Here is a 24,443-nt window from a genome sequence, read left to right on the forward strand (position 1 = left end):
CCTGCCACTGCCCCGGGCTCAGGACACAGACCCTGGCTGACAGCCTCTAATACATTTTTGATTTCCCAAATATGTGCCCTTCTGATCTCGGTAAGACGGATAAAGAGACTTTAATCAGCTGCTCGGCGGAATTATGGATGGCTAATTGTGCCTGCCACCTCCATTACATCTCTGCCGCCTACGGGGCTTATAACCACTTAGAAGGGCCCTTCCAGGCCTTCATTAGCTGCACACCAAAGGCTTCAGAAATAATTGGCCTTTACAACTTAGAAATTGGCCACTGGGCTGTAAAATACCAGCCACTGGGAAAGGCTCTTAATTCGGACTGGGGCTTTGATACAGCTTGACTCTGGTTTCACGGCTGCAGTGGGGCTCTAATCTCTCATTAGTGCTGCAATGAGAGGAGCAAGACTCCTCATTAGCACTGACCTGAGCAGTGACAGCTTTCCAGGCTCCCCCTGATGGATCAGAGGACCTCAGACCAAAGGGATGCAGCTCCTCTCCCCCGATGGCACAGCAGCCCCAGGCGGCTTCTCTGCTCAGTGGCTCTGGGCTCCCTCGCTTATATTTCCCCCTCTTTCTCCCATTTATCTGGGTGCTCCAGTCCCTGAGCTGCAAGCTGTAACCCAAGGGTCCCTGTGGGTTGGCAGCTTTACCTGCTGCTGTGTCCTCTTGGCAGGTGGAAAAGGGGCTGTTGATATGTTTTCCACATTATTGTCTTTGAAGACTGTCAAAGGTACAGAAATGCAAATGGACAGTCCTCGTTTTGGACAAATAAAAACACCAGCCACAATTACACTTTGCTACCTGCAACCCTTTCTGAGGTCTGGCCCTTGAGATTTCACACCTTTACTGAGAGATCTTTTGCAACCTGGATGACTTGCAGAGCTGCTGCTGGTTGGCCCTATGAGAGACCCCAATACCTCTCCCTTGCCATCATAGGGCCATGTTTGAAGATAGAGGAGCAACAGGCTCCAATCCCATTGGGATGGCACAAGCAGCCCAACCTTGGGACCATCTCCTCAGCCCCAGCGAGCTTCTAACTAATGGTTCCAATGCAAAAGCTCAGTGCCTTCTCTGGCATAGCAACAGGACTCTGACTCTTCCTGCACTGAGTGCATCCTCATCTTCAGAAGAGACATGCTGGAAAAACCCACCACTCTCCAGGTTAGGGAAAATGGGTTTTTCCAAATCCTTTTTGAAGGATACTCATGCACTGGCAAACCCTATCCACAGCCACCCCTTGAAAGGCTTGTCCCAGCTTACACAGAGGAATGTTCTCTCCTGCAGTGCCCTTTCCAAGGCCCAGCACCACCATCCAGGATCATAAGCCCTAACAGGATGGGTGCAGTCAGACCACCCAGAAGGGCTGACCCTGTCACCTTCTCTTTCTCCAGCTGTGCCCAGGGCTGCCCAAGAGCTCACCCAAGACCCTTCACCAGTGCAGAGCACTTACCTGCCCAAGTTGTGATTCTGTTGACCAACAGAAGCAGACACCAGCTCCTGGCTCCTCCTGGGAAAAGGTGCTCATGTGGAGCAGTGATAGCAGCAGTTGGCAGGGAAAACCTCACAGTTCTGCTACAAAAGAGAGAAGCTATTTCAGTGATGGCAACGTTAACCAGCAGCGCATGGACAGGGGCAACTTACTGAAGTCAATGACAAGTCACAGGCTTTCAGGCAGGACCAACCAAAGGACACCAGCTTTCTGGCTCTGTGACACAGCACACTGTGCTGTCAGGTGCCATCCCCAGGACAGTTGTTTATTCAGCTCTTTGGGAGCACTCTTCTCACCACAAGCTTCTGCGTTTTGAAGGTTTCCAGAACCTCGTGCTCACTCAGGCCAAGCACCGTTTGTACAACTGCCCAGCTGGTGATCCAAAGGAAAGTTTGCAGCTTGGGATGCTGCTGGTAAGGATAAAGATATGGTGGGAAGAGGGGAGACATGAATATCTCCTCTACTCAACAACTTGCTCTCTGTGACTGCCAGTGGAAAGAAGAGCCACTTAGCACATTGTCTTTGCTTCATATAGATAACATATTTATTGAAAATCTGCTTCACCAACAACGGTGAAATCATGACCAAAAATTACAAAACATCATGGTAGTTGGCTTTATAAAAATAAACTGCAGGAGTATGCCTCACTGATTTATACTGGTCTCTCTTGCCCCCTCCCTTCTTTAATGGTGCACGTTATACTCTTCAGCGTAATACCGTTCTAGAAAATTGCATCCCATCCAAAAAAATGCACTTGTTTTTCCTTAGCAGAGGTCCTTAAAGTGACTTTTCCCCCGCCCTCCCCAACAATAAATATAGAAAATAGCCTCTAAACAAATAAATTTTAGTTTGGTCAGCTTAAAAAAAAGGTCCATTTTCTCCCTCTTGGGATATGTAGTGACTAAGCAGCCATTTAAACAGTATTCAAGTCTTTGGTGGCTTCAGCTGCTTGAAGCTGCAGTTTTATGTACAGATGATCAAACGAGGTCCTTTCGTTTTCTCTCCAGAAGCCAAAGACTATGAGATGATGTCAGGTGCACGTCACTAGACCCATCAGTGCTGCCTTTGCTGCACCTCCCCCGGGAGCGATCCACGGCCAGGGAAGCCGCCGGTGAAAGGAGGTCATCTTTGGCGAGGCAGAGCCGTCACACAGAGGGTGTCTTTGGTGGATGGACCTGCTGCATAAGCTGCGGTCGCTTCACTCGCGGTTTCCGTCTCTTTGGCCTGCTCTTGGCTTTGTTGATCTGCACCACAAAGAACGCCAGGACCACCATGGCACCGAGGAAGGCAAAGACCGGAATAGTCTGTCCCACGTCCTGGTTGTACCGGCCGGGCATTATACCTGCAAAGGCAAAGAGGGCTGGAGGCAAGTCCTTACCACGTGAGCTCCGATGTCTGTGTGCTGTTCATGCCACCTGCCTAAACCACCCGACGGGAACTCTTGTTCAAAGAGCAGGCAGCCATTAATCAGATTACAGTTCAGACAGAGAGATTAACAGCTGCAGACCGATTAGTGAAAATAAGACAGGATGCTAACGCTACAGAAAAGCACCAGCACTTCCACCTTGATCTATCTGGGCACATGAAAGTATAACCCAGATCTCCCTGTAACAACAATCTTCTGTTCTGCACCAGAAGAGAGATGCAGATGCTTGACCATAATCTTACTAGGAAGTGATTGCTGCAATTCCAGTCCTGATGGAACAAGGAAAGTGATTTCATGCTTGCTCCAGACACTGGGGGTGGACACGGTGAGAATGAGCTGTAGAAACAAACCCTTCATTTTTACAGGTGTCCTTTGGTCTAGCAGCTCAAACTGGGAAAAGAGTCCGTATGAGGCTTTCAAACTGCTTCCAGCTGGGTCTTCAGTGCCAAGCTTGTGTAGGAGAGCAGCCCACCATTAGACTGAAAGCTGGTTTGAGTCCTCACCATGATTTGCCAGTGTAATAACTTGCCCAAGGCACCAATCCAACAAACGCTTCCGGACTCTGCTTTTGGGCACTCACAGAAGGAACTTTAATTAGCAGTGGGTATGTGGCCACAGCTCCCAAGGACAGGGGCTGCTGCTGACACCTGTCAGCCTGAGCAGTGCCAAAACAAATCTCAACTACACAAAATGCACCCACCACAATCCTCCTCCCAGCATGTCATGATGCTCTGTATTGAATAAACTCTTCATATGCAAAAAAAGTTCACATCTGTCAGCCTTTTCTAACACAGCCATACATTTACTTGTGTGTTTTTTGCAACTGAAAATCAACAGTGGCCTTTCATATGGCTGTGCTGGGTTTTGGGTTTTTTTTCAGAACTTATACAAAAAGCACAACCAAACCAGCAATTTTCAAAGTTTTCAGTATTTACCTCCAGGAATGTCCCATGCTCCACTTTCTCCAGGGGACAGTGGTCTCACTTGGGGTCGGTTCTGTCGAAAACTGGGCAGTGCCACTTTATCCAGGTCAATTGACAGTAATTTTTGATGTTTCCAGAGGTTGCTAGAAAAAAATTAAAGATAGAGGTGTCTGCCCACTTACTGGTAATGCAAGGAATTCTCTAGCAAGAGAATTCATATAGAAATTCTGTCACATACAGAAAGTGACAGTTGAAACCTACGTCTAATTCACTAGTTTGGACCCAGATGACAGTCTGCTCCATTCTTTAGGTTCTGCAGTTTGCAGGTCTCCAAACCTAAACTCAGACACCACAGGGACACAACCCAGATGAGCAACTATTTACTAACAACTCTCCTTCTTGCACACAGACTACCAAGGGGACCCATGACCAGCTCAGCAGACAGGTAAGGGCTGTGTGCTAACGCACATTCCTTCGAGTGGCTGACAAATGACATGACAGAAGCAGCACTGGGAGAGCTGTCCAAGAAGCTGCTTCAGAAATTTCAAAGGCACACAGTGATGATGGGCTTGGGCAACACTGTTCACTCAGAGCTGGGATCATTCGATCACAGCAGTGACTGGTGAAGCTATTTTTAAAATGCCACAGTTTCACAGTGTAGCTATTAGGTGAGTCACAATTATTCACTGAAGAGGCATTTATGATTATTTCCTCTTTGCAATCTGGTAGTTCTCTAGGAAAGGCATTCCAGTTGTCCCTTTCAAAAGCAGATGGAAGAAACAATTTTTCAGCTGAACTCGAAAATGAGACTTCTTGTGTAAGAAAGATGTACACTAACCTGGGGGCAGTTTCATTCAAAGGCTGTGGCTTGGCCCAGGACAGGTGAGGACAAGCAGGAAGGGACCGGGGTTTAGGGTCTCCCAAGTGAGCCTCGAGCACCTTTGAGTATCGATGCAAATGGTTACCTGCAACTCACAGCAGAGAGAGGCTGGGTTACCAAACACAGGCTGGATGAGAGTTACCAACATTCACCCCAGGCCAAACAGTGCTGCTTAGTGACTGTGACTCACAGCTACATCTCAGGGAGAATTAACCAAAGGGTACCTTACACAACAGTTCGAGTCTGCACCTGCCACAGCAGGTAACCCAAGCTTTGCTGGCAGCACGTGAGATAAGACTGAATCTTTTATAACTGCTCTGTAGCCAGTAACTAGAATGCTCCCAGCAGAACCAGGCATCTAAATATTCCTGCCATAAGAACAGAACATTTTGTTTAGTCTAACCACAGCTATATCACAACAAAACCTCACAGTAAGTGCTCTCTTGTAAAACAACAGACCATAGCAGAGCTCACAACAAACTGCCCTTACTGGATTATAACTCCAGGGGTCTGCCCCAGACTTCCTACCCTGCCAGTCCCTCAGCTGAGGGCTCTGCTGGGTGATGAAGGCTCTCACCTTCCATCCTCTCAGGGAGGGAGTGTCCTGCTCCCGACGGCGGGCGCTGCCTGTTCTCGGAATGGCTGAGGCTGGGTGGCATCACCCCGTAGGACGTGTACTGCAGGAGGGAATCCAGCAGCCAGAAGCAATCTGTGGATTTCACAGCCCCAAAACAAGACATGCATTATGCCACGTTTAAAATGGCTTATCTTTCTGTTAAGAAGGCTCCAATGACACTCAGAAGTACAATCCATTTTTCTGGCTCTTGCTTTTCTCCTGAAGTTCTAGACCTCATCTTTCAGGAAGATGCAACTTCCCACACACTATCCCCAAACACAAAATTAATCTGGTCAGTCCTAAAATATCTTCTCTTTTGTACCAAACCAGGTTCCTTTGGGGAGCAGGACATAAAACAGCAGGTCTCAAATAGAGGAATTCCAGGTTGTGCAAGGCCGTCCAAGTCCTGACAAAAATCACGAGGTTTTTCAGTGTGGAAACACAGGAAGCTCAGAGCTTTTGGTATCATTTTTAAACAGCAAAATGGAGAACTAACTACTTTTTTTAAAGGACAAAATAAATACCTTGAAAAGTAAGAGCAAGGTAGTGTTTTCAGTGCAAGGCTATGACTCATTTGCTTCCACAAGCTTAAAAAATAAATAAACAAAGGGGAAACGTTCTGGCTACATCCCAGGCAAAGTACAAGCAGTACCCACAGCAGCTGTGGTACAGGCCAGCCTGGGAATCAATGCTACAGTACACTTGGATCATGGTTTTCCTTTGCACTTCAACAGCATGTGATCCCTGGTTTTGATTCTCTCCTGAACTCTGCTACCTTAATCCAGAGCTCCTCCTAACAAACAAGCACTCCAGCCAGTTAACAACACAACTCTCTAAGACTTCCCTTTGCAGGAGGAGGACTGTGCCTTATTAGCTATTTCCACCACACAGCAAACTATTTTTCTCAGAACTTCTCCCCCTGGGAACACTTGGCTGGCAATGGGAATTAATCTTCATAATCCTGGTGTCCCTTAAACCCTCACCTCTGATTTTTTAAAGAGGTCAATCAGATTTTAAGGATTTATATTCACAAATGTTAGGAATTTACCTCAGTTAAAGCCACCGATGTCTCTGCAGGAGATATAGCTCCTGGTTCACAATTTAAAAGCTAATTTTAAAGGATTTCTTTAAAGCCTTCCACTTGTTCTTGCTTCAGAGGTCACACTGAATTTGATGGCATTTGAGAGGTCACAAAGAGTTATTTTCTATTACTTAATTTAAAGCTATGTATCTTCTCCTATGCTTTGTGCTTTCAGTAACCTAAAGCAAGCACTGAGGCACTGCTAGGCAGGTGTTAGGGCAACTCACAGGAGCAATTCAAAGACAGATAAGGAGAAACTGGAGAACTTTTAAAAAACCCCAAAATGTGTGGAAAGAAATGAGCTACAGATGGGAGAGCTCCCTCAGGCAGTAACTTCCTTTAAACTTAAATAAATTAGGCAAGGGATGGATTGCATAACCTAATATTTTAAAATATCAGTGACAAAAGCTTAAAAAATTATAGATGTACTTTTGATCACAAAAGGAAAATCTAGTTCTGTTCAGTGGAAATGCAGAAAGACTTTGCATATTGGATTATCTTTGTCCCCTGAAGCCACAGTTCTACCAGCTTGTGCTTTACATGTTATGAGACACCCAGGCAACCTCTTAAAAACTTGAGAAGTCAGAATCAAACAAAGTGCTAGAAAAAGAAATGTTTTACAAACAGTGTGTAGGCAAAGAGCATGGCTTCTCTGGGAGTCACAGAAACCACACTCCCCCCCTCACACACTTGCTACCTGGAGCTGCAAACAAACACTTTGACAACACAAATGGGAATTCCTACTTTCTGACACATTTTCAGCAGCTGGTTTGTGTCAAAGCAGAATAAACAGAAAATAGTAATGCACAACTGAAATGCTGAACATCACCACAAATCCTCACAGGAAACGTTGCAAAGGGAACAAGGCAGGCTGATGAGCAAACTCAGAAGATAAAATGCATTGTTCCATATAAATATTCTGGAAATGTAACTAGGGAACAAGTGAAGGGATCCTCTAATGGCCCCTTCACATCTCAAATCAAGCATGTGTAACTGTTTGTGCTTTCTGTAAACAAAAGCACCCCAAAGAAGTAAAAAAAACCCCAATCAACCCCTCCTTGCAAAAAAACACCATCCCAAAACCAGCCTCCAAAGCTTGTGGAACAGAAAAATATGGTGTGTGGGAGAAACAGTCCCATCTACCAGAGGGCCCAGAGGGCCATTGAACGTGGGGAGCTCTTTTGTTTAACTGAACCTTCTGGCATCCCAGCAGAGCTCTGCAGAACTGAGATTAATCCCCAGGAAGGAGTATTTAGAGTCCCCAGACCCCAGCTATTTCTGATGGAGCTGTAAACCCCCCCCGGACAGCTGTCAGTTTAAGACAACGAGGCTCCCCCACCTTTCTGCCGATGGCTGTCATCCAGGCAGTTGGAGTCTCCGTACAGGACAATCCTGCCACCGCCTTCGGAGGGAACTTGGTAAAGCCCCAGGATAGGGACATTTTCAATGACAGCAGTCTCCTGTTTTAAAACTTCAAGACCTAAAGCAAAGCACAAATAAATTCCATAGCCTGCAGAGCATCAATATCAACTTACCCTCCACTGCAAACTGGCAAAGGCAGTTCTGCCCCACGCCCTGGCACTCACCTTTACAGAAAAGTTTTCAAAGCCCCCATGATGTTATGATAAAAATGAAACTGCTTCAGGACCCTGGCTGTAAAGTTTCCTACTGATAATAAATTTTTTCTTTCTTTGGTGGAGAAGAAGAAAGGACCTCACGACTTGGATTATCTTGAACAAGCTTAGATGAAAAATTCTAGTATCCTCAGCAAAAGGTTTAAAACCAAAATGTTCTGCTCTTTATGTTGTTTCAGCCCTTCTGCAGATTTCTACAGAAAGCTGACTTTAGGTTAAAGGTTTCCCACCTCTAACACCCATTTCAAAAAATAAAGACCAATAAATTTCAAATTTGTATCTGAAATTTATTCCCTTTGCTTGAGACACTGCATTTAGACACCAGAAGCAAACCAGAGAGCTCTTCAGCTTCATGAAATGCAACGAAAAGGATTCAACAGAAAAAGCAGGTCTAGCAGGCTATTTGTCAAATTGACACTCTGCCTTCCTCTCTCTCACACAAGGAAATACCTAAGTCATCAGCATACAGGGATATTGTCTTTCCTCCAAAAGGCTCACATGGATGATCTCCTCACTGTTCCAGAAAGTTTCTCCACTAGGTAATCACCTCCACTGCACATCAGAAGTCAAAAATGATGAACTCACTGATCTTCTCTGGCAGGTGCTGAATTGTATGAGAAGCTCTGCAGGTGCTTCTGCTCTCACACTCAAACCCTGCACACCCACAGACACCAGCCTGACCTGCAGCACACTGACAGTTCTGCTCCTCTGCTCCTGCACAGCACTTCCTAAAGGCTCAGCAAATACAAGATTTTTTTTTTCTTTAACTGCCTGCTGCCATTACAGCTCTGAATTTCCACCTCACAAGATATTATGATAGAAGTAAAGAGAACAGATATGCACAGATCACTGAAGAGAACAGATATGCACAGATCACTGAAGAGAACAGACATGCACAGATCACTGAAGTCTGAGACCACAGGCCTCCCGTATGCAGAATATTGTCCCTTACAAGAGTCCAGCTGCTGACATTTTGTCTACTGAAATTTTCCTTACTTATACCCTTAGATCACCACAGCTACCACGACACTCATGCTCACTATGGCAGTGATTAGGGGATATATTTCAGTAGCACTTGAAACTGGTGACAAACATGAGCAAGTGACATAATTACAACACATCCCCTTCAGAGATGCACAACATGCCCACGTGGATGTGTTCACACACAGCAATCACAATAAACTGAATATATACACTGGGATGCTGTACTGTAGAATAACTGTATACAGAGTCATGTTGCAGCTGCCTGTTGGGCATGAACTACATGTTCTAGGCAAAATGAAAAAACACCGACCCTGTCCATGGGGTTTTACACTCATTGTTTTTAGACCTTTGCATCTTTGCTTGTGCACCGACTCCAAAGTTCTACCTAAAACACAGAGAAAAGACAAGAAGCTCATACCTTGATCCTTAAAAGTCTGTGCAATGACAATGCCATCTTCTGGAAACTTTGCAATACTGCACCCTGATGCATAATTCACTGAAAGACATCACCATAAAATTGCAGTTTAGACCAAAAACAACACTCCCTCCCCTCCCACCATAAAACAAGCCCAGAAGAAAACATTCCCAGAAGAAAACGTTGCACATTTATGTGCATGAATTTGCATACTTTGGCCAATGTGTGTATTTGCAGACGAGGCACTTCTCAGCACAGCTTTTACAGGTTCACCTTTACACACAGTTTTCAAATCTTTCCATTTAGGAGACTGGCATTATCTTTTTTTAAACTGAAAAGCTTAATCAAATACTACGAAAACGTCTACAAAGGAATTAATTATTTAAGCATCTTATGAGCCTCTTGTCACTGAATTTGAGTGGCTCCCTTCACTCTCACCCAACTCACACCTTCAGAAAACTGTTTTCCAAACAACCCACTGTGTAGGCAATGGACTCCAGTACTCACTTTCATGACTTGCCATGGTAAAATCTCCTTCATACAGCCCATCACTAAAGGCCATGTTCCAGACAGAAAGCAGATCATTGAGAGCTGGGATATTAGCACCTCCAGTATCAGGCATCCACCACTGCCTGTAAAAATTACAGTGTAACACTGTTTACTAATACACAGGATATACTTGGATAACCAAAAGTCATGTGTCTTCTGCACACTGACTTTTTCCAAATCACTTAGACATAAACTACATTTCAAAGCCTTATTTAAGTCCAGGGCCACATAAGCAGCTGTCTCTCTTTGACACTAGTGCTTTTGAGTAAAAGTTAAGTAATACTAATGTAAAGTTCTCAGTGCATTTCAGTTGCATGGAAAACTTCAATTTATTAGAAGGAGTTCAGTCTCATGCTCTTTGTTTGGTAAGCTGAGGCAAAACCAACAGTCATTTTACCTGCTTCTCATTTTTCTAATGAAGCAAAATGTCACTTGCTCACAAACTGCAGAACAGATCTCTCTAGCTCAGCAGTAACACAGAACAGCCTGACAACTACAGCAGTTACTCACTGGGGATACTGATGTATTTTTTCTTTATATGATACCTGGAATAATTTCAGTAACAGGTGCACAACCTGGTTAGGCTGCTTGCAATGCACATTTTCTTTCTATTCTGCTCCCCTAATGTGAAAACACGTCCATTTTTCTTTGTTTGCCACTCCCCCATTTCTTATTTCTTTTCATTGTAAATGTTTTTCTAGGCCTTTGCAATTATAATAACATAGCTATGCACATTAAGCTGCAGCTTAAGGTCAGTTTTGCTCTTCAGGTAATCACTTCTTATGGGCAGCATCCAAGTGCTAAGTACAGCATATCACATCTGGGATTTTTAGGGTATAACTGCATAAAATGGCAGTTCTGTGGCATTTTATTTCCTGAAGAACTGGGAAATAAATCAGTACCTTGTGTTTTCATCGTAAAACTTGACTTTTCTCATCACAGATGTGTTGTACCAGTCACTAAAGACTATCAGTGAAAGTCCATTATCAACGTCCCTCCTCAGCTTGGTGATCTCTTCAGGAAAATACTCTTCCTCACTGTCCACCATCAGCAAAGTCCCTGTGTGTAAAGGCAGAAACAGGAGCTCACCAGGCTGTTCCCTACAGTGTTATCACTGTTCACACACCCCAGGCAGGAGTCAACACAAGTGCACATTTTGGCAATATCTGGTCTGTGTACCCTGCTCTGACAGCTCACCTAATGAAGTCACATTTAAGGATGGAAAATATAAGACATAAATACACTCACTGTCATAATATTTTTCTACTACCATGAGAATTTTTATTTGCACACCCACAACACTTCAGGTCTTCCAAAATCCAGGCTGCTTTAGGAAGAAGTTAACAGTATGGAGAGCAAGGCAATTAACTCATGCTTACCATACTGACTGGCATCAAAACATGTAAACGGGGAGCCAAGAACCTCCACAAAGTAGCCCATGCTCCTCAGGTGCTGGTACATGTCCCTGAAGTTTGTGTGGATATGGTCACCATTCCTTAGAAAGAAAAGAGTGTTGGAGACATTTAAATCTGGCATGCAGAAATCTGATTTCCACCTTTCTGATTTCCTGAAATCCTGTCCACCTGCTGTATGTACATGCTCCAAGCAGCTTTCCAAAAGCCTGTGTCCTGGTCACTGCCCCAAGCAATCCTCACTGAGACCCTGCTGCATGATTCTTCCTACAGATGCTTCCCCCTCCATCTACCAAAGGTAACAGCTCAGCCAAGCCTTTCCCTGCTTCAACCAAGTCTCCCTCAACAGACAAGGGGTCTGTTCTTTGGGATTCAGTCTTTTAAATTCTCATGTTTGTTTGATAAGTGAGTGCTGAAGCAGTTAATAAAGTGCCCCCCTTAACTTCCTGGGAGAAATTAGGGCAGAAAAATGAAACAAAAATCTTAGTATCTTAAATGTGCATTTTAAAAGCTTTTCACTTCATGTGAATAAAACCATAAAGCACAAAAAACAATCCTGCACCAAAAGCATACACAGTCCAAGTGCTGTCCATGAATTTCTTAGCAGAGGTAATCCCATGCCACACTGAAAAAGGCCAGAGCTCTCTGGCATTCAGTAAAGTTATCCCATAGCATTAACACATCAAGAAATACTGATTTAATAGAACCTGAGACAAATACCAATCTAAGGGATCATTCTTCATCCTCAAGTTGTCCCTGGGGAAGTACCCCGGGGGGTAGCGCAGGTTGTGGTACTGATCCCAGAGGACTCTCTTGCTGCGGGGCGGGGTGGGAATGATCTTCACCTTTATTGGGAGCTTCACTGTTGAGGTCTGCTCTGCACTGTTCTTGGACTGAGGGACAGAACCAACCACAGTGTGAAACACCAGAGAAATGGAGGGACCAAATCTACCTTTAGTCACCAGTACCAGCTCTAGAGACAAAGAGGTGACTTCTGCCTTGAGTCACCACAGTACTTTTCTCTGCACTCAACAGTTTATATTTATGCTCAGAATGTAAAATACTTAATGTATGTTACAACTTTGTGATTTGGTTCAATTGTTCAAAACCTTAAAAGCTTCTCAGGAACAATTAAATGTGGTTCTAGAAGAAACATATTTGAGTAATCCTTTCCAAAACACATAAAAATTCACAATAAACAAGTAAAATTATGAAGTCAGTCTCAAGGAGAAGTTTTCTGATTTCCAATTATATCCACTTTGCAGTTAATCCTGCTCTCAACTATAAAGATCACTATTTGTACTCTTCAATTTCCTGACCCCAATGTAACTTATGCTTCAAATGACAGGACCAGAGCAAACCCTTAAAAACAAGGTATTTGTATGTCTGGATGCAGTTTAAACATTTCTTAACCCAGAAAACCCAAAACACACAGAACTTACTTCGTTTTCTGCAGGGGATGATACTGTGATCATAACATGACCCTGAGCAATGCCTTCCCAAGATGCTGCTTTCTTTGCCACAGAGATGGAAATTGCCAAGTACCCAGACCAGGGCCACAGCACAGGGGAGTAGGAGAAAGCCACCTCAATGTTATCCCCGTTCTGGGGCAGGTAGGGCTGCCAGTCTGGCTGTGGAATGGAGAACACACAACGTTGGTAACACAGCATTGGCAGTCCCCAATTTCCACACACAGAGCCCTCTTCCTCTGCACAAAGAAGTAACAAACATGAGCTCTTCTGAAGGTTATGTCAAATCTAAAAATGCCCACAAAGCTCAAAAGGCTGGCATTGTGTGAGTGAATCACCTAATTGTGACAGCCCAATGACCCAGACCACAGGCTTTTCAGAGGCAGGACTGTGAGAAGTTACCTGAACAGGACACCGCCCAAGTGACCCTGCTTCAGTGTTCTGAGGTCCTGTGCAAAGGTTTATTGGTCAGGACACAGAATTTCCTTTCAGTAAAGAGAGCTAACAGTGCAACAGACCCCAAATTACAGCAGCTGTGGGTGAGCATCACCACAAGCTAACAATGTCGGGCAAGAGCTTCAACACCCTTTAATGTGAGCTTGAATCCAACACACACCCTTGGATTCACCCTTAAATGTGGAAATTGGGCTCATTTACATAGGCTAGAATTATCCAACAGGTGCCTTATTTAACTTGTCTCAATTCCCAAATCTATTCTACATTTAAACTTAATTAAAATCCTCCCTACCCAACGAACATGCTCAACATCACTGGTGTGAAAGAACAGGTTTTGCAGCAGAGTTTGGTTAAGTCAATACATTCAGGTCACTCTGACCCATGCAAGAGGCATAATTCACAGTGTCAGGATTCTTTATTAAGATCATTTATGCTCCAGACCAAAAAAAAAAAAAAAGAGGAAAGTCTATCCAAAAGATTTTAAATGCTATTAGAGAATACAAAGAAATCTCTAAGTCCATCTCAATTCAAACTGGTTTTACAAAGATAAAAAGCTACACACCTCTGAAACCAGTGCATTGCCTGAACACTTGTGGACAGCCCATGTTTACAAATGTACCCATCTGGGTGCACCCTTTAATCAAACACTGCATCTCTTGCTCTCAGCAGTGACATTTATTCTAGGAAATGCATAGCTAAAGGAGTATTTTCTGGGGGGCTTTTAGCAACATTAACAGTGAGAACCTGGAACAATGTTAACACTTACCTTGTCTACGATTCTCCCAGTGACTCCCATACCATTGAGGATTGTAACATTAACAATAGTTGGCATCCCTCCATAATAGATGGGCTGAGAACAATAGGGCCACATGTAGGGGCATTCGGTCAAGTCAATGTAGCTTGGACTCAAACTACAGCAGGAAGGAGGAGGGAAAATTTAAAGAGAAAAAAAATCAATAGGCAGAAGAAGAACATGCAACTGCATATAACTAACTATGAAAAAATTACAGATAAACCATGCCAGTCATAGAGCTCTATCAAGCTCTCACCTCACTTCCCAAATCTGCCCTAAAATCTTCTTCCCTCCCTCTCTTTTTTTCTACATTTTAAGTTTTGTGAAAAGATTTTCACACACAAAAAAAGAAACTTTTCAGCACAGGGAGAATGTTCTTATGCTCAAAAGTTAAAACTTAAGTACTTTTCCGCCGTGTTCCAGGTTACATTACTCATAACTTCTAAGGCTATTAGAGAAAATAAAGCATCCCCTACACTGCTATAACTTAGGCAGAAAATACTTTAGATTTTCCATCCATTCCCTTCTCCAAATTCGTGCCTCAGGATTATGTAAGATCTGTGCAAGTCCTTGCTGTTGCCCAAGCCCAGATTGCTCAACAGAGTGACACCTGCACCGCCTGCTCTCGGAAGAACAGAACGCATTACAGTGCACCACTGATTAATTAAGGATTAAAATTAACCTGGCCTGTGGTTTATAGCTGTTGAGGATCTGATAAGCTCTCAGAAGATCCAATTTGCCATGTCCTTGTTCAAACATGTTGACTCCAGGCAGCCTCCGTGCTGACGCAATGAGTGCCTGCTTCATGCTCGCTGGGTTCACCAGCTCACGCCTCTGCACTGTGCTGAGGGAGGAAACAATAAATCCCATTAGGTGGCCTTTGCTCCAGTTTTTAGCCAGCCTTGTTTAATGTTCTGCCTTAACAGCCATTTGATTTAAAGAAAATCCAATCAAAAAAATCAGTTTGTTGTAACATCTTCTGTTCATATTGGTCTACTATTGCTTGATTTCTCACTGATTCACAGGTAGAACAGTGACAAGTTTCTGATGTATTTCTCTTAAAAACTAGTAATACATGATTTTTTTCTCCTTACAGTGTGCTCCATGACCCACAGTCATTACAATCAGGGCAGTATCTTTATATGCTAAATAAAATACTCTGTCTTCCAAGGGGAGAAAATAGCTTTGTTGTTCAAAGAAAAATGCACCATTTTACAGGGGAAATGCAAAGAGGACTTTGAATTTTTAGCATGTTTCTCCAAAAAAGGTTTGTTTCATCCTTATGTAGCTGTGGCAAACATGAAGGACACACCTGCCATTCCCACCTCCAAGTTCTTTCGTCTGCAACAGCTGAGTTATGCAACTGGGTAAAAGCCATAAAACCCTACATCCTAAAAAATTCACAAGTGTGCAGATAATTATCTGCCACAGGTACCTACTTTGAGCACCTGCTCTTTTAGAATACAATTAATATAAGCCCAGCAATTCCAGATGACTAAAAAAATGGGACAAAATTGTTTTATAGTACTATTCTTTCCAGTTATCTATTATACAAAACAGTTCTCAAGTTTCTCCCAGGAAACTTAGAGGCAGCCAGACAAGGTAATGTGTCAGGCAGAAAAAGAGTGATTTAACAATCCAAGTTTGTTTTCCTACATCTAAACACAACTTCGTTTTCCTCAGTGAATTCCTTTATGACCCTCCTGATTGCTATCTTCTTAGAGGTTCTTATTCAGGACTCACCTCACTAGCAGAGTAACAGCCCCTGCCACCACGGGAGATGCCACACTGGTCCCAGAGAGGGAGCGGCAGCCACCCTTCATGCCAGAGCCTCTCACCCCAGAGCCATAGGTGACAATATCAGGCTTCACTCTCCCGTAACCTCCAGGCAGCTCCTGGGAAAGAAAACAGATGGGTTACTGCCCTAATGCATAATGAACACTGGTTGCTTCATCTGGGCACTTAAAGTAACTGCAGGTCATTCAGAAGTAAAATTATCACCTAAATTAGCTGAGGTTCAGCACCACAGAATAGCAACCTAAAGGAAGACTCAGGCTGTTCATGAGAAGTTCTCAACATTTCAATGTTACTGCTGATCAGTATCTAAGCATGAAACCACTGACAAAATGAGAACCTGGCCACCACCTGGCTCCACTAACAAAACCATGTGATATTCCCCTCCACCAAGATCACAGTGCAAGCTCATCTGAAATCACGTGTGCAGCAACCATGACCTCAGTTCTACAGGGAAGTAAGTGCAATGTTACATGTAGCATCTGGAAATCCCAGGATTTTTAAACTAAAGGACAAGGCCAGGCCTTCATGTTTGCAGATTTAACCCCACAGACAAGTCCTCACCATCAGTCAAAAGGAACTGGATATTTCAGAAATTTACCAAAAATGTCCGTAGTGGTCAGGATTAATAAGGAGACACCCTGAAAAGAACATTAAGTTTCTTGCTTAAAGACTTACAGTCTCTAATACCCTGATCTCTCCCGAAATCTTTTCTCATTGGTGCTCCAGCACATCCCATCTGCACAGGATTACCCCTTGGAAAAAGGCTGCCTTTCCAAGGCCCTTATTTTGAGTGCAAGGGTGGCTGGCCAGAGTGCCTTACCCAAGTGGTCATTCCCCGAGATGAAAAGCGAGCTATATTGTCTTCAAAGTCAATGCCACCAACTCCAATCACATCCATCTGGTCAGCAGGATTATTGAGAGTCCTACAACAAGTTGGGAGATAGGAACAAAAAAACCCAACAAACCAACACCCAAAACCCCAAGACACAGTAGTAAGTTTATCTTGGTGACAGACACGCTGCCACCAGATTTTTGTCAGATACTCTTTTTAATCTCCACAGAAACAAATTTTGGCCTAAACAGATACAGTTATACTTTACAAGTGAGAGCAACTTATCAGGCAGTCACTAACTCAGTAACCACCAAACCACACACCCTGAAGACAAAACAAAATCCCCTTTTAGGCATTTATTTTAGAAATATACCACAAATTGTTGTGGCTTGATCCCTTCTGTATCCCTTTAGTCCAAGGTCAGTCTGCTCATACTAACAGAGAAGTGTCAGCTGGAAGCACTGCCATTCTTCTTTTACTGACTTTCCACTGTTTCAATGAAAAATATTTAGCTAAGTGCTTCACAAAATGCAAGCAATAAGGACACTGAAAAGAGTTTGAGTCACTTTCTATAAACAGATCACAGAAAAAAAAGGAGAGAAAACTTCCTGAGCAAGCACAACTGCTTCCAAAACCACATAACAACATGCTTGGTTTTCTCTGAAGTGGTCACTGAAACTCACCCATATAAAGGGCCATCATTGCCAATAGCAGAGACCATGATGACATTGTTAGCAGTCAGTTCCCAAACCTACAAAAAATAACGTTCACCATAAGGCTCTGCCACCCAAAAAGAGTCTTTTCTAAAAAACAAATACTCCATGGGGCCTGACAGAAGTGAAGGATTAGTCCACCACCTCATTCTTACTCAGACTCACAAAATACATCCAGTATATCCAGTATTAAGCTCCAAACTTACTTAAGATTATGTGACACTGCTGACAGAACCCTTTTATATTACACCAAAGAAAAACTCCTGTCCATAACAAAGTAGTCCAGATGCCAAAGCCAAGCAGTGATTATGAACCCCCTCCAGTAGTACTCTGGGGAGTACAGTGAAGTCACTGTCAAACCACATTTCAATGCAGGTTATCATAAAAAAAACAAGGAAGAATTTGTATGCCTCAAACCTCTTAATTACCCTTTACAAAGAAAGACTGTATCCTTTTTTAAAAACTAAATTATCCACTTAATGCTTTTGGAGGCCAGACCAACGATTCAGGGAACCATGACATTTACAAAGACAAAAACCTAATTCCATCCTAACCTGAAACAAATATCTTGCCACACAGCTGAATCAACTACCTGTACCTTTTTACCTATTTGCTCTTAAACAAACTGGTTTAGGAAATTCACTAAATTCACACTATACATCTTTTTTACCATTAAATAAATTAACCATGCAGAGATGCAAAAAAACCAAAGAAGGGTGGATTTCAGTTAAGCATCTTCTTTAAAAGTCCTCTTAGTTATCTGCCTGGGAGTCACTTCCTAGAAGTACACAGAGCATTTTGTAAAAGAGCATTTTCCATGGCTCTGTGAACATCTGGGTTGTGCTTGGGTTTTTTTAATCCATTCCTTAAATATATTCCTAAAAGCCTGTACACTGTACAAAATTTCTCTCATCAAATGAGCCTCCATGGAAACTGTCAGCAGGACCAGATGCAAACAGCTCTGCAAGTCCAGCATTTGTGTGAGGGATACAAACACCAGGACCACTTTATTTCCTCATACTAACTTTGTCAACAAATGGATGATCCATGAAGTCTGGCCCACCAATACTTAGATTCAACACATCTATCTTCTTTAAAATTGCATAATTAAAGGCATCCAGAAACCAAGATGTATATGAGACCTATGCAAAGAAAAAGGGGGGAAAAGTTATCATTAAAAAAATCCAGTGATTCCATGGCAATACAGACTGCAGAGAGAGAGCAGAAACAACAACAGAATAAAGCACAAAAGTGACAGTGGTCTCCCTAAATTTCTAGTGCTCAGTACATTTGAGTGATTGCTCCCACACTACACAGATCAGACTTACACATACTATTTCTGAAAAATATACCAGATTTGCAAACTGTAAGAAATCTTGTGGTAGGTCTCTTACAAATATCTCTATCCTTCCTACTTATCCATGTCTACATTTACAAGTTCATGCAATATTCCCAAGGGATTAATACAGCATTAACCCAGAAAGGCAGAAATTGAAACACATGTAAAATAGCTACCTGATTATTGGTGAACACTCTAAAAATGTGCAGTTCTGCATTTGGAGCAAATCCCTGGCATTCTCTCATGCTGGCTATCACACCTGCCACAAAAGTCCCATGGCCTAAACCTATCACCAGGAGAAGGAAACAAAATAAGATGTTAGAAGACAAACATTGCCAAGGATTTACAGTGTTAAGCATCACCTACAGCAAAAATCACATCAATTTATCAGACTTTACAACCAACCACAAACACTGGGTTCAGTCCCAGTCTTTTTGAATTGCATTTTGGTACCAGGTTCAGTGGGGACAGAGTTTGCAGCCCTGGGTAGCCAGAAAACCAGCTGCTGAAACTTGAGTGATACACTCTGCAGTCCATCCACTCCTGATTGCTACCAATGGAATCACGAGAGAAAAGCAGTATTTTGGAAAATGCAACTCACAAAGTCAATGCAGTTTAATGTAAACTTCTTAAAGAATTTTTATCCCGACTCTGCAATAACCGTATTTTGTTAAGTATGAACAATGAGACAAGGAAACACCTTTTTTTTCCCCCTCTCCTCAAAAAAGTAATTTAGCTTTTGCTTTATAGGACTGCCTACATTATATTTTTGTACTGCAAGTCTGCCTGTGCAGCAACCGTGTGGGCACAGAACAGAGCTACCAAAAGCAGCTGCTGCAATGTAAAGAAATACTACACATGATAAAACTACAGAGATGCACACCAGACTCAGCAACATAAGCATCTGCCTTGAACTCTAGAGAGATTAAACTGCCAGCTGACTCACTGACCCAAACTGTGTGGAGTTAATAATCTGTGACAGCACACAGTCAGGGCAGGTTAGGGACAACATCTGAAAAAGGAACATAAACATACTGTGGAAAACAAAAAGTTCAATTATACAGAACAGAAAAACCTTCCACAAAGGTGCCAAAACTCTGCTCAGTAAAGAAGGTAAATGCTCTCCCCCAGAAGTATGAAACAGCAACATAAAAAGGAGTAGGAAAGCAAACAGCCTTGTGGGCTTTGCTCTCACTGCCACCTACTGTGACAGTGCATTTACACCTACACAACATCTTCCTGCCCTGACATTTTCCCACAGCCATGAGGAGTGTCACGTATGATTCAAAGGAGATTTATGCAACACCCTCCTGGAACCTTAATACCCTTTGCTGAACTTTGTTTGAGTACAAAGTGCTTGAGACACCGCAGAATTCAGCTTCAGATCTCAGAATATAAGGCTTGAACAGATGTTGGCAGCACAGCAGCAAGTGCAAAACACACCAGGGTCAGGAGTAGTTGGAAAACTGCACAGTTACTCACCATCATCCAAGGTTCTCTCATTAGTCCAGTTTGTTCTCTCCTTTACATTTTTGAAATGTGGATGTTTCTCACTCAGGCCAGTGTCAAACACTGCTACTCTCACACCAGCACCTATTAACAGAAAAGCATTATTACTTTTTCTGACTCAGCTCCATAGTAAATTTATTCTATCAAGTTAAGGAGAACTTTTGTTTAATGTAGCATGCGATTTACAACCTCAGTAAGTCACAGATCTTAAATAAACTCCTACTCCAATTCAGAAATTCAGCCAAAGATCATAAATATGACCAGCTTCTCCTAAACACAGTACACACACAGAGAGATGAACATTCCATAAATATACAGTGCATTTCAAACCAAATTATTTCTCAGTCTTTCCGGATCTGGCACCCAACAAGAGATAAACACACAGAAGTCAGTTAGCCTCTTCTTACACTTGTTTTTCCAAGGTTATTGTTCTAAGCCAACAAGCACAAGCCTACCTGTGTAGCCCATCTGCCAGAGGACATCTGCCTGCAGGGTCTGAGCAACCTGGCGAGGGATAGCCCTCAGCAGGCGCCTGCTGGAGTGTCTCCCTGTTGCATGCCAGAAGCCAGAACCTAAGGAGAGGCTTGCTCTCCTCAAGGGGCGGGATGACTGCCACTTCTGAGTCCATCTGGTTTCATTGCAGTGCAGCATTGGATCAGCTATGCAGCATCAGGATAAAAAAAAACAGTATGAGGAAAAACACAAAAGATTTGATTTTTAAGCAAATACACACATCATATTGTTACTACTGAGCATCCATTTTCTCTGATCAAAATCAGTAAAAGCTTCTGGTTTATCTGTTAGGGATACAGAGGTCCATAGTCTCAGGTAACTGAGTGCTGCAAAGGAAGTGTTTCTGTGTTGTAGACAGAACCATTGCCATGCTTTGGCAAAGGTTATGACAGGACCATGGTAATTTTCTAAGCAAAACAACAGATTTCTGTAAATTAAAGAAAAACTGCAGGACACTTCTCATTTCTGTGATGCTCTGCTGATGGTTTGGAATAAGGCTGAGAACACTTCCAAAGCAGATCTCATGATCTCTGATTACAGACAATCACTTACACTCCAAATACTTGAGCGAGCGAAAGACCTTTCGCTGAGGTGTCACACGCTTGATGTTCGGGTGGTCTTCCAGAGTGAGCACTCCATCCTTCTGCTTCTCATGGATCTGAATGACTTCAAAATCGCTGGGGTAGTCACTGGCTGGGTTGTTGCGAGGTACAATCCTCCAGTTCTCAATATCGCTACTTTTTAGCGCGCTCGAAATAAATTTGCTTCTGGCTTTAGCTGTGAAGTATCCATTAAAAGCCACAATATACTCTGCAACAAGAGCACAGCTTATCAGAACTGGTAGCTTACTCATGCATTCACATCACAAAGTCTGACTCTTTATTTAGAGCAAATAACCACAATTTGAGGCACTTTTTAATTGCTTTTAGAAATCTGCAATTTACTTCTCTGCTATATAATGGGGGGAGTGTTGCATCAGGAAACCTGCAAGATGTGATAAAAACCTTTGAAAAGAAGGTAGAATTTTAAGTATCATGGAAGATGAAATGATGGAGCAGGAGCAGGGGAGAGGGAACAGACTTACTGTTACATCCAGCAGTACAAACATCTGCCAATTCAGTGTGTTTAACAGGTAAGGTTTAAGACTCTGCATGGTACTAAGTTTTAGTGCAAATGACTGACTTTCCCAACTATCACACGCTCAGACAATGAAGCCAATCCAACAGTGCAGTCCTTGATGTGCAGCAGTGCTTTGGGAGTGGGCTCAGCCCCAGCACACCCCCCACATTCCCCAGGCACAGCAATGTCACTGCTGCCACCCTCCCTGGAGCACAGCACCATGGGGACATCACAGGGACCTGAGGCAGCAAGGGCAGGCAGGGTCAAGGTGTCCCACTGCTTCCCCTGCCACCTCAGCAGCCACATCTGCCTCACCTGGCCTTTCACCTGCTCCCTGTGCAATTATCTGCACTTTTTCCATGCACATACTATCGCCTCCAAACTTAAGCAAATCCACAGAGACTTCTTGCCTTTGTCACTCCTTCGAGGCCCACTTGTGCAGTTACATTTCATAAAAGAGCCTCAACCACAGCACCAGGTCAAAACAGCTACTGAACACACCAAACTTGCCCACCTGAGCCTTCACACTCCATTTCCACCTTTAACACCCTCTTTATTTCCCTCTCCCTTCCCCTGTTCTTTGAACACAGTATCCAGATAAGCAAAGAACCTCAGAAAAAGTGTTTCTCTTTTTGAATACAGAGAATTTAGCAGATGATTCTTCTGCAGAAACCCTGAATGTTACAACTGCACAACACCACAAATCAGTACCATACACTTGAACTTCACATGGATTTTTTTTTACTGCTTAACTCTTTATTACCATGCTCCACGACTGTCGAGGTGAACTCCACTTTCAGAGTAAGGCGAGAACATCCAGGACAAATGTGAGCCTCCTGAGAGGAATTCCCTAGTCTGGTACCAAAGTGTTTTTTGCCACAGAGTAAAAGAACAACCAGAACAAACCAGATGTTTGCAAACTTCATGGTCATGGAAGAAAATGGTTTCATTCCAAAAATTCCATATATTCAAATCACAATTTTCTTCTTTATAAACTAGTTCATTTTTGTTTCAGTAAACGTTGCTTTCGCTGTGCTGATCAACTGGATATTCTTAAAGCTGGGTCCAGAATAAGTGGAGATTTCATGGTCTTTCCAGGTCAAGCCTAACAAACAGGCTCATTTCTTTCTACGCTTCTTCTCCATTTTGTATTAAATGATTTGGTCACTCAGGATGTGGTAGCTGAGTCCTGTATTCCATTTCTGATGGCAAAGTTAACTCCCTAGAATTAGCAAAGCTGATTGCAAGCCAACCTGTAAGGCAGGGCAATATAGAAAATAATTAGATTGATGTTTGTGCAACTGTATAATCTTAAAACCTAAAAAAAACCCCAAATCACGACACCCTCGGTAGCTCATTTTAGAAATAATCAGGAAAAATGTTCACATGTCATTTAATAATTTTTCAGTAACACTCAAGTCTCTCCCTTGCTCATACCAGAGCAGATGTGGAACACCTGGGTGTTAATCTGACAACAGAACAGTCAACAGCAACAACCAAACTCAACCACACTTTGTGTAAGGGAAGCAAAGAGGAAAAAATCAGATTCAAACTCTATGTCAAGGCCTGGTAAGGACAAGAGACAGAAGAGGAGGTAAACCTGCAGTCCCTGTGCTTGAAAATCGGTATGAAAAAAGTCTTTCAAATTTGTTTGAGCTGGGACATGCATTACTAAACAGGGGCACCCGAGAAAACAAGGGCTGATTACAGAATGCAATAATGTGAAGCTAAAGGAACGTGTTGGAAGTGTTTCCCACCTGGAGGGACAGCCTCTTCCCCTGACGTTCCAAAGTGCACAATGCACTCAGGAAAAATTGCAATGCTAGTATTGTTTTGCATTCCAAACACTTAACCAGCAACTGCTAGATTAAAGGCAATTAAGAGATAAGCAAAGAGAAACATTTATGCCTGGTTTGTCACACCACCCGGAGAAGCAGAGCAGAACTGCACACCGCAGCTGTGACCAGGGCTGGAAAGGAGGGGCTTTATTAGGGGGTTCACACTATTTAGGGGAATGATGGACTGACCTCACAGCACAGCCACAGAAGGAAGCCGGTCTGAATGTGACAGCTGTTGCTTCATTTTTATTTAACTTTATTTAGCATTACTAAGTTTTCCCTTGACTGACAACACCATGACAGGCTGGGGACGGCTTGTGATTATAAAGTTTCCCCTTCATCCCTAAAGTCGACACAGTTACAGCACAGTAGTCTGACTGCTGATCTTGGCCGAGCTTTGCCAGCCTTATCACTTCCCTCGCTTATAACCCTTATGGCAATAAAATAAAACAACCAAACAAATAAGCAAAGCAAATACGCTTAGGGCTGATAACAGGTTGTACGCGAGCACGATGCTGAAGTACGATGGAAACTAAGCACAAGGAACAGCACGCCCACAAGTTCCCTGTCGAACACCCTCCCCGCGAGGGGCCGGACGGGGCTCACCCCTGCCAACCTGCCCGTGCCCCGGACAGCGGCGCCTGGGGTTC

General features: G+C 43.2%; 1 protein-coding gene across 1 annotated transcript; it reads right to left on the minus strand.

The window, feature by feature from the left end:
- Positions 1-2,016: 2,016 nt before the first annotated feature.
- MBTPS1 (membrane bound transcription factor peptidase, site 1) lies at positions 2,017-23,220 on the minus strand. The gene is made up of 22 exons (XM_008933393.3): positions 22,719-23,220; positions 21,389-21,646; positions 20,779-20,982; positions 20,297-20,407; positions 18,991-19,100; positions 18,501-18,617; positions 17,446-17,513; positions 16,751-16,853; positions 15,877-16,028; positions 14,816-14,977; positions 14,107-14,251; positions 12,858-13,046; positions 12,136-12,308; positions 11,383-11,498; positions 10,906-11,062; positions 9,962-10,086; positions 9,458-9,535; positions 7,761-7,901; positions 5,302-5,433; positions 4,683-4,809; positions 3,857-3,987; positions 2,017-2,837 (listed from the first exon to the last, which is right to left on the minus strand). The coding sequence occupies exons 1-22, from the start codon at positions 22,903-22,905 to the stop codon at positions 2,641-2,643; spliced, it is 3,183 nt and encodes a 1,060-aa protein (XP_008931641.1). The 5' UTR covers positions 22,906-23,220; the 3' UTR covers positions 2,017-2,640.
- Between the last annotated feature and the right edge of the window lie 1,223 nt (positions 23,221-24,443).

Source organism: Manacus vitellinus, unplaced genomic scaffold, assembly GCF_001715985.3.
Source record: "Manacus vitellinus isolate BGI_N305 unplaced genomic scaffold, ASM171598v3 scaffold_10_pilon, whole genome shotgun sequence".
Taxonomy (NCBI): Eukaryota; Metazoa; Chordata; class Aves; order Passeriformes; family Pipridae; genus Manacus; species Manacus vitellinus.